The sequence below is a fragment of the Lactuca virosa genome, chromosome 2, assembly GCF_052849685.1.
Source record: "Lactuca virosa cultivar CGN04683 chromosome 2, Lactuca_virosa_CGN04683_v6, whole genome shotgun sequence".
NCBI classification, from domain to species: domain Eukaryota; kingdom Viridiplantae; phylum Streptophyta; class Magnoliopsida; order Asterales; family Asteraceae; genus Lactuca; species Lactuca virosa.
In genome coordinates, this window is record NC_136427.1 from 120,780,474 (window position 1) to 120,791,952 (window position 11,479).

Below are 11,479 nucleotides of genomic sequence, written 5' to 3' on the forward strand. Positions count from 1 at the left end.
CGTACAACGATGATAACAACGAAGACGATATCTTCGTGAGTATGATGTACCTATATTATACATACAGGCTACTACAGCCAGATTCAGCCCCACTACTCACACGACGTGCGGCGTTAAATAGAGATCGTGAGGAAGGGCATAGACGGCTAGTTAACGATTACTTTGCGGATAATTGTGTCTACCAGCCAAGCGATTTCAAAAGAAGGTTTCGTTTGCGAAAAAATGTGTTTGAAAGGATAGCCAACGTCATGGAAGCAAGGTATCGTTTGTTTCAAGTTTTCTAATTTATAAATGTCACTTTTAGATAAAATAAATACAATTTTTACATGTTATATATATATATATATATATATATATATATATATATATATATATATATATATATAGGTATGAATTTTTCCAATTGGAATATGATGCTAAAGTTAAACGAGGCTTCACAAGGTTGCAGAAATGTGTTGGTGCAATTAAACTTATGGCAATGGGGGAGTCGTCCGATTCTATTGACGATTATATGAGAATGTCTGAAATGACCGCACGGAAAGTCTGTATTTATTGGCAAGATGTGTTGTCGAAACCTTCGGTGACGAATACTTGCGCAAACCTTCGTTGCATGATATGCAACAATTATATGCGGCGCATGAAGAAAGACATTGTTTTTCGGGTATGCTTGGAAGCATTGATTGCACACACTGGAACCGGAGAAATTGCCCCGTGGCGTGGAAAGGTCAGTATTCGAGCGGTCATCATGAAGCGCCTTCGTTGGTATTAGAGGTTGTTGCTTCACAAGATTTGTGGATTTTACATGCTTATTTCAGGGTTGCGGGTTCCAACAACGACGTCAACGTTCTCGATCAATCACCAATATTTGATGATCTTTTGTCAGGAAAAGCACCGGACGCTCCTTTCATAGTGAATGGAAATGAATATAAGTTTGGGTATTACCTTACAGATGTAATATATCCACTATATTCCACGTTTGTGAAGGCGTTTTGACGCCTAATAGACCCAAGAGACAAATATTTCAAGAGACGACAAGGAGCACGTAAGGACGTTTAACGTGCTTTTCGGGTTTTGAAATCAAAATGACATATAGTTGAACATGCGGCGAGACCTTATGAGTTAACTACTCTACGAGATATCATATATGCATGTATCATAATGCATAACATGGTTGTCGAAGATAAAGGACGCAATATTGCAACGTATTCGCCTACGGAACGTAGACACGTGCAATTTCAACCAGAGACATCAGAATATTTACATAGAGTGGTTGATATTCAAGACCAACGAAAACACAAGCAACTCCGTGAAGACTTGGCGGATTACATCTATGTTGGTCACGAAGATGAATAGTTTAGGTCAAAAAAATGTAGGTTTTATCATCCTTTTTTGTTTTATAGGGTTTTAAATGTGTGTCTTTTGTTGTAATTTTTTTAATGTTGTTTTCAATTTAAGATTTATTAAATTTTATTTTTACTTTTCAAATATTATTTTTAATTTATGATTTAATTTATATGATAAATATAATTATTATGATATAAAAAAGAAAACAAATTCGAAATATAGAAAAGGAAAACTAAAAAAAATCAAAAAATAAAAATAAAAAATAAATGGTGTTATCACATGTTATTAGATGTTGCTCATTTCCACCTTGAGTGTTATAACACATATTTTGGGTGTGGTAACATGCAATAAAATGTTGCACACACCCAGCAATTTTATACTTGGTCGAATACTATCTTATTATTTATATAACTTTTCTTCTCTTTCCAAATTTATGTTTAAATTCATTTGATATTAAACCGGTTTTTGGGACCGATCAATTGAACCATAGGTAACATAGCCGGTTCGGTTTTCAAAAAATTGGTGTTACCATAAGTCAGATTAGGTTGTATTTTAAATAAACATTTTTACATTCATATAAATAGTATTGGAGATTTGTCATTCAATAAAAAAGTTGAAAATTTTGTTATAAGTTTTCATAAATAAATAAATAGCTAACATAGTCGAGGAACGTATTACGTATGATGGGGTTTTTCCAACATTAACCCAAATTAAACAAATACTAGTACAACAAAAACAAACAAAGATACTCTAAAACCAAGTAGTCAATATATTTCTACAATCTACAACCACCAGTCCACCACCAATACGTATATAACAACAACAATGACTTTTGCTAAATAAAAAAATGACCAAATCCAAATCTACAGTTTTTTTTTTTTTTTTTTCGTTTTTTACATAAAGACAAGCGTGTGTGTAATGATGATGTTAAAAGGAAAGGCATGAACCTGTTTGTTTTGTTTGTTAAAATCGAAGTCAAGATTGTTCAAGAACTCAAGTCCTTTGCCTGACCCGCCTCCCATTTGTATCTCCACCATCTGAAAGCTGACCACAAACACTGCGCGACTTGCCGCCACCACGACCACCACCACTGTTACTGCTACAATCATCATCCTCACACCCTGCAACTGTTTTCAGAAGCTCAGACTGCAGTTTCGGACATTTCTCTTTCAGATACTCAAACCCATCTGATCTCATAACCGCTGCAATCAATAACAAACATTAAGCATTCTCATATCATATGATAGACTATGTTTACATGCACAAAAAATTATTGAATATAATAACACAAATCCGTAATACATTTAGTTACATTAAACTAGCAAATAACAATTCTACAATTATTTATGTGTGAGTGAGACTTGTTATATCCCATATCATATTTAATATATATTCACATCACATCTGTATTAGTCATTCCTTCGAATATACTAATATAGTTATCAACAGTACATTCCTCTATTATCACATCTATTTCAGTTTTTCACTAAACTTTGGCATTTTGTTTAGAGTAAATTACACGAATGGCCCCTATGGTTTAGGGTAATTTGCATGTTTGGTCCCCAACTTATTTTTTTAACTCGGAAGGTCCCTACTATTTGTTTTTGTTATGCGCTTGGTCCCTCTTGTTTGTTTTTGTTACGCGTTTAGTCCCCTAAAAATATTATTATTTAAATAGGGAAAAATGATGGGGTAGGTAAGGTAAGGTGAGCGGGTGGGGTGAGGTTGGGGGTGTGTTTATTTAAATAAATTAAAAAATCAAGGGAAAAATAGTCTTTTTAGGTAAGACAGGGACCAAACGTGTATCAAAAACAAATAGTGGGGACCTTCCGAGTTAAAAAAATAAGTTAGGGACCAAACATGCAAATTACCCTAAACCATAGGGACCATTCGTGTAATTTACTCTTATTTAAATAAACACACCCCCAACCCCACCCCACCCCCTCACCTTACCTACCCCACCATTTTTCCCTATTTAAATAATAATATTTTTAGGTAAGACAGGGTAACAAAAACAAACAAATAGGGACCAAGCGCATAACAAAAACAAATAGTAGGGACCTTCCGAGTTAAAAAAATAAGTTAGGGACCAAACGCGCAAACTACCCGAAACCATAGGGACCATTCGTGTAATTTACTCTTATTTTTATAATTATTGAAATTGTGTTTTCATGTGCTTGTGCACACTAAATGAAGTTACAATAGCTTGCGCCTGGCTTTTTGAAGTACAAAGCTTTAATAAGAAAAAAGGTTAAAAGTGAAATGTCGGAGTAGAAAGAAGTGAAAGTAGGATGCTATTGCTATCCTATAATAAAAGTAGAATCACTTAAACTTGGTAATAGAAATACTACAAACAAAAAAAAAAAAAAAAAAAAAAAAAAAAAAAAAAACACACACACACACACTTTTGTATAATGAGAGTATTGTATACCTGCAAGGTTTTCAGCAGCAAATCTTAAGCAAACAGCTTTCAATTCTGTGGCATGATAACGATCAGCAAGTGCTAGAGCTCTACCAACAGAATTGACAGATATACCCTTACAAAGATGAGATTCACACATCCTTCTAAGTCTCCCCAAATCATACTTATCAGCAGCAGCTAACAACTTGGCTATCAACGAATCAGACACACAGGTTTCAGAGAAACAACTCGATCCCAACTCATCTTCCATAAGGGCATCTCTGTAAATAAAGTGTAACATAGCCTGTTCCACAATACTCCATGAATAAAAATCTCAACAAAATCTTACTATTACTACTTTTCATAGATTACATTACCTTAAAAACTTTTGGTTCCATGTCAGCAACATCAATCTCATCATGTTCATCTCCATCTTGCTTGAAGAATACAGACCGAAATACTGGTGATCGAGCAGCCAAGACCAACTTATGGGCATGGAATTTTTGTCCAGATACATTGAACACAACATCTGAACCTTCTTTGTTATCCAACAACATACCAAAATGTGATCCAATATCAGATTCTGGTACCTTAATTGAATGTAACCTAGGACAATCTACTGCTGACACCACTACTCCAACAGTACAGTTGATTCTCAAACAGTCATCTTTCAGATAATCTGAACTCTCAAGAAGAGCTCTCCTGTAGAACCGCTTGTATCCCCTAACACCTCCAAAACAACAACTTGGCTTTAGTAAAATAAACTAATAAAAACCATCAACCCCTTATTTTGATTAATATTCATGAAAAAGATTTATTACAAACAACATAATTATCTACTGCTAAGAAAATCTAATTCTATAAAGAAGAATCTTGCCTACACCAAAAAAAGTAACTTCCTATCTTAGATTTCCGATTAAGAAATTTTTTTGAAAGGATTTTGACCTCTAAAGTTCTCATTGCAATCAACACTAAATGATCATATGTTTGTCATAAGTCAAAACAGAGTTATCTACAAGTAAACAAACTAGATGGACATTAATTTCTACTCCAAAACCATCATTTCTAATTTTCTTCAACCATTATAATGCATAATGTTTGAACAACAGTCACAATACTGGGAATTGGAAGTAGGCAAATGATAATAAGAAGTGACTGCAACTATGATAACTCCTGACTGAATAAGAATGCCTAAAACAATTTATGCTTATTTTTTATTTCCTAATAAACGTTGGTACATTTAGAATCATTAAATTTCCCAAGGTTCATTTTTCCATAAGGTGTTGGACTCCAAACCATCATAGTATTTCAAGTCTTGCACATATGTGACTAATCAGTTACACTTCTAATTAACGGTTACGTCTTGATGCAAGGTATCTAGGTCCAAAACAACCAATGGAAAAGGTTGCTTAAAGAAGCCACACATAATAAAGAACACCATCATTAACTAAAATGTTATAATGTGATAACTAACAACACTTGTGCATATGCAATCTTTATAGCTATCCTGGTTTAAATGTGTACAAGATAGTGGTATTCAGGCGTTATGTAGCTATAAACAATCTTCTATCCAATATACAATACCTCAATATTTGAGGATGAAAGTCAATGTTTATAAGTAAGGTTGACTATTTCAACAAAAAAATGGGCCAAGATATGCTTATAGTAAGCTCGCTGATCCTAGAAGTATAAGATCCAAAGAGAAGTTTGAATCTAAGGAGATAATCTTACGCTAGATTGCACACACGTTTTGCTCATGGTGAAACAGAATCCTATAGGAGATATTACACAAGATTCCTACGAGAAATTTCATCTGACTAGAAAATTCTTAGATTCTTAAGCAAATTCATGTGAAATCATCAAAGGGCCCGCTAGGTTATATAAGATTCACCATAAAAATTGCAAAACCAATAAATACATATATTAGCACAGGGAATCAAAGAAGACTGATTATTCAATATAAAAACCTACCACATGCTGCCTCGGTATTTCAATGTATACGGACCACTCTCCAAAGACCGATCAAAATGGCTATGAATCTTGTGCTTCTCTTTGCCACTCTGATCCACCAGAGTCAACTCGAACAACGCCCTCACATCGGTGCCCTCGCTGGCAAGTGCAATGAAGACTGAAACATATGTCGAATTGTCTTCAGGGTTTTTCCCATCAGGGTAGAAGTATATCGCCCACTGATAACCTCCGATCGTGAAATTATCGCTAGCTATGTGTTTTCCAATTCCCATACCCTTGGCTAACGAATAACCCTGTATAACGAAATGGTGAGAGCCATTCACCGTCTCCGTGATCGACCGGGAGCTTGTGGGTGAGTTGACAAGGGCGTTTTTCTCATTATCCGACATTATAGTTGGTTAAGGTTGGGAAAATTGAAATTCATGGAAGATTAGGTTAAACTGAGACCTGATTTCAACCAGAATCAACTAGATTCCTCGGGAGTCGGGAAGATAATTGAGGTCGAGGGGAGATCGTGGAATTTTAGGGTTTTGTTTCTCGCTCTAAAAATGATGAAATGCTCTTTGGCAGCATACTTGTATTGTCCCTAAAGCATCAAGTATGCTGTTTTTATATTTTTCTTAACAAAGCAAAAGGAAAAAAGATATAAATTACTCTTGATCCTAAAATGTTTTGTTAATAATTATTAACGATGGTTCACATAATCACATTTTATTTAGTTAAAAAAAATGCAAAGGATGAAACTAATATAATATTTTTATATAGTCTAGGTAATAGGAGTAATTAAAGTAGGGGAAAGAAATTTTATAAATTTAAGATGGTAAATAAAAACAAGTCTTACAGCATCTTACATTATCAATCTACATCTCCTTCGGTCTCTCATTATTCATATATCTTTGTACTGCTACTTATGATACAAAGAAGCTGAGTGGGTCAGGTTGGAAAATCTGGTGAGTACATAGGGTTTTCAACCCACAATAATATAGTTAATAATCTCCCTAATAAATGAAGATCAATTTTGTCACATGTCAATCTCTCATAAGTTTTGACACTTGTCATTTTATGATATTTTTAAAATAAAATAATATTCACATGTCAATTTCTAGATTTTTTCAATTTTTAAAATTAAAGTCACATAATACTTATATTTATATATGTAAGTATTAAATGTAATAAATGTGATAATAAATTGCAATTAATATGTTTTTCATTCTTTATTTCAAAATTTTAATTTAAAAAATATTTATTGTTTACATTTTGATAATTAATCTTTTTTTAATCAACCCGTGTATTACACGGGTTTTACACCTAGTATTTAATTATCAAACATTTAACTCGATTACTCATCATTGTTTACTTCTTTATTCTTCCCTAAGGATCTATCCTAAGGGTTTATCATAGTCATCATTGCTAACAGTATTATTACTGGGATTTCTACGCAATATGTGTCAGTAGGTTTTCATTCTATTTTATTTCCTAAGGATTTTTCCTAATGATCATTTTAATCATCGTTGCTGCCAGTATTGTTATAGGAATTTCTCTGCAATACATGGCAGTTAGTTAAAGTATATCAAATGGGCACGAAGTCCATCGTTGCCTGGGTTCCATGGGACTGTCATCAATTAATCTGGTGGTTGTCATATATACTATCCTAAGCGACTACATCATTTGTACACTAGTACTATTCCTACATCATTAGTACATTAGTACTAGTTCTACATCGTTGGTACACTAGTACCATTTCTAAAGTCGTGGCATTCTATCACTGCCTAGATCTTTCATCATACTATGGTATCTTATCTTTCATCATACTATGGCATCTATTACTACCCTTCGTACGAACTCTGTTTTCGAATGTCTTTTATCGACGGGTTCATATTTACGAAAATCTTCAATTCTCATTTAGATTGTTTTGGCTAACAATCAACCAATTTGAATTTCAATTTCTATGCTCGCACTACTAAACCGAAACTTTAAAAAATCATAACTTCCTCTCATGAAGTCAGATTTGCACGTTATCCATATACACGCTCTCGGTTTAACGACTTTCATTTAGATGACTTAGGCTAAAAAGTAATTTATCAAATTTTCACTTTTTATGATACGCAGCGTCGTGTCGATTTAATCATGAAACTTTGAAGAAGCGTAACTTCTTCATACGAAGTCGGATTTTAGCGTTCTTTATATGTACGGAATCCTTGTCACATATACTATCAAAAAGTCATTTGTAACGCTTATTATATCTTAATTGACTAGCCCGAATCTGCGGGTGTTACAATTATCTCCCCCTTAAGATGATTACATCCTGGAATCATCAACAAAACAAAGCTTGCATAATGACTCCACACGTTACCTTTCTACCCTAGGTAATAATCATAATTCTTATGTCCTTTTAAATTAGTTTCTAACTCTTAGACTGAATGACGGTTGATGGTGCTTAATCTTACATCGGCTCTCCATTCTAAATTTGATCTGCATCAGAGACTCTTGCTCCTTCTTGAGCAGACTTATCATAATTACTACCGTAATGGATCGATGGGTCATGTTCTAATGACCTCTCATCATATGATGCAATGGCTAGACTCAGGTCTCTTTGGGTTAGACTCTAGTATGAAAGATACATCCCTTCATGTTCTTGTTAGCTTTTCTACGCATCAAATACACTGTAAACTATGTAGCGGAAAAATCGAAACTAAGATATACCTAAGTGTACATGCAACCTATGGATCTATGGCTTCATGCTAATTACATCTACCCTAGAAAACAAAATTACAAAGAAGAAAAACATACCTCTTATGTATCCCTTGATCCCCATGCTTGAGATCTTGATCCTCCATGAAGTTGCTTGGATGACAGGACCCAAACCAGAATCCCTCTAATGGTATCACACCCAATGACACCAAAGAGTGGAATGAAATAACTATAAGGGTCAATTTCACAAACCCTAAGAAGGTTAGAAATCGTCCCTAAGAGAGGGAGGAAGAAGGGTTGGTGAAACTTTAAGCCAAGGTGCAAGGAGGAATGAAATCCCTAAGGCCCTATTTATAGCCTTTGATCCCTTCCTAGGTTTTGTACTCCTTCCCATGTGGGACAAGGAGCCTAAAACGAAATTCACTCTTTTCCCCATGTGGGATAGAGTATTTTCATCCGACCCTAATTCCATAAGGGTTCTGGAACATTCCTGATTAACCAAATATTGATTAATGAATATTCAACCCTTTAATTAATTAAACTGTTAATTAATTCCCAAAATATATTTCCAACTAATTTTCTAATTAATTATTATCCATAATAATTAATAAACCAATTTCTCCTTTATTTATTCTACTCAATTTGGGTCTTGAGGGCAACCCAAAATGTCACACCCCCAAACCGAGATGGCGGAAACATTCGGGGGCGGAGGACGTCATGTACAGTATCATAACAATGCATAATAATAAAACAAGCAACAAAATCCATTACATTAATAGAATAGTTAATACATGTGTGTTCTGTGAGTAGTTGTAAGACACCAAAAATATATCAAAATAAAAGACGAGTCTTGAACATGCTTCGTCTTCTCAAAATCTGGTCCAGTGTACCTGTCTACTGGTGACCTGAGAATACAAGTTATTTTGAAAGAGAGTATCAACATTTAAGTTGGTGACTTCATAAGTATTTAATGTAAAATGTTTGTGTTTGTTTAGTAAAATGTTTGTGTACTTCCCAGAAAATCCTATATTTTCTTCTAAAAACAAAAGGTAGTCTTCTACCCAAGACCCGACTATTTTGTATGTTTGTTCTCTTGTAAAAATATATGTTTGTACTTGAATTAGTATAAAATGCAAGTTTTCCATATTTATAAGATAAGCTACTGATGCATTAACTACCTTGTAACCAAAATGGTTAATTTAGGTTAAATGTGATTAGGTTATAACCATGCTTGACTGACTAGTTTAAAACACGACATTCTTCAGGCGTCGAAAATGGTATGACATTCGTCACCCGTAGACCTGCAGGTCCCACTGTAGCTAGCAGCAAGGTGTGGGATGGTCAATCTCATATAGATCAATACACAAACTCACGCTCTCCCTCCAGGAGACTCTGGTTACAAAACGTGACATAACAAGTATATTGCTATATCATGAAATAGTATCTCACATTTTAGTTATCTTGTTCTTGTTATGGTATGTATGTTCCTTCTTATTCTTGTTATAGTATGTACGTATTGACTCGTGTATGTTTCTCTGATCTAGAAATAATGTGTAGTGATCCTCTAAACTATACCTATTATAGTTTACTAGCATGTTTGTTTGACTGTTACTGATTTGTAGAAAATACTCAATTGTTCAACATAAGCAACTGAGTTAAGTATGTTCCTTAAAAATGGGGGTTTAAATATTCATGTATATATTTAATAAGTATAACTATGACTTAGCCGACAGTCGGACTAGTGATCCTACCCTAAGCCCACAAGCAAACAAGGAACAGGAGTCAAGGTAAAGTCTGTTAAATCATATTTATACTTAGATATATAAATGAATACGATTTTGATAATAAAAGCAATCTAAGATAGTTTAAAAGAGTTTTTGAAAAGATTTTTAACAACAATTATAAGCATAAGAAATCTTTTTTTGATGTTTTCATATGTATGTGTTTAACACAGTTATATTGTGTTCTACTTGTATTCTCCCCCCTAAAAAGCATTTAAAAGCATTTAAAACTGTTATTTGTAGGGGTATGAACTCACCTTGTGTGAGTGATACGATTGAATGTTCGATATATGATGATTGATTCACAAGCTAGTTCCCGGGACAAAACAAGTCCTAAATAGCAATTTATGCAACATATTGGCATGAAATTAGTGAATATAACCTCAAAGGTATTAAGAAAACAACCTAGGATGCAAGAAACACTTACAAAAGAAGCGTTAGAATCAAAATCAAGTGGTTGTAAGGAGTTCACGGCCAAGCTTCGAAGGGTTCACGATCGTACACGGTTCACGGCCCAAACTTCTTGATGAATGATGAAGATTCAAGTGATTTCGGCCTAGAAATCCCTAGAATGATGATGAAATGATGAATGTGACATCCCCATTTTCTTGGCCAGAAAAGACCGATTTTGTTTATGCTTTATAAAAATCAGAGTACCTCTTTTAATGAAAATGTTGCGGAATTTGTTCCCAGAAAAACATGATAAATACGTTATGAAAGCATTTCCGAAGAAATGTATTTTTATTCATTTTAAAACTTTGGGATGTCATCGTCAAGACAGAAACATAAGCATAAACAGAACTTACATTCATTTACACTAGTGATCTTTAAATCTCTCAGTGTAATGTAACTTCATATCGACACCTGTGATACAAATAAACTGAGTGGGTCAGGTTGGGAAACCTGGTGAGTACATAGGGTTTTCAACCCACAATAATATAGTTATTATGTTTAATCATCAAACAATTAACCCAATTACTCATCCCCATTATCTTATTTACTCTTAAGGATCTACCCTAAGAATCATCTATTTCTTGTTCATTCGTTCCTAAGGATCATCCTAAGGAATAGGCACGAAATCCATCGTTGCCAGGGTTTACTCAACGGGCACTAAATCCATAGTTGCCAGGGTTTACTCAACAGGCACTAAATCCATAGCTGTCATGGCTATTTCGTTAATCAACAGTATCGTTTCCAAGAATCCACTTGCAATACATGTCAATGGGTTTTTATCTCGTTTATCGACATTATCATTTCCGAGAATCCACTCACAATACATGTCAATGGGTTT

General features: G+C 34.2%; 2 protein-coding genes across 2 annotated transcripts; one reads left to right on the plus strand and one right to left on the minus strand.

Moving 5' to 3' along the window:
* Positions 1-478: 478 nt before the first annotated feature.
* On the plus strand, positions 479-993 carry LOC145157708 (uncharacterized). The gene is made up of 2 exons (XM_079076710.1): positions 479-762; positions 816-993. Exons 1-2 carry the CDS (start codon positions 479-481, stop codon positions 991-993), a joined length of 462 nt encoding a protein of 153 aa, XP_078932836.1.
* A 1,097-nt stretch (positions 994-2,090) lies between these two features.
* On the minus strand, positions 2,091-6,300 carry BPM5 (BTB-POZ and MATH domain 5). The gene is made up of 4 exons (XM_079078400.1): positions 5,717-6,300; positions 4,123-4,468; positions 3,776-4,049; positions 2,091-2,546 (listed from the first exon to the last, which is right to left on the minus strand). The coding sequence occupies exons 1-4, from the start codon at positions 6,103-6,105 to the stop codon at positions 2,338-2,340; spliced, it is 1,218 nt and encodes a 405-aa protein (XP_078934526.1). The 5' UTR covers positions 6,106-6,300; the 3' UTR covers positions 2,091-2,337.
* Between the last annotated feature and the right edge of the window lie 5,179 nt (positions 6,301-11,479).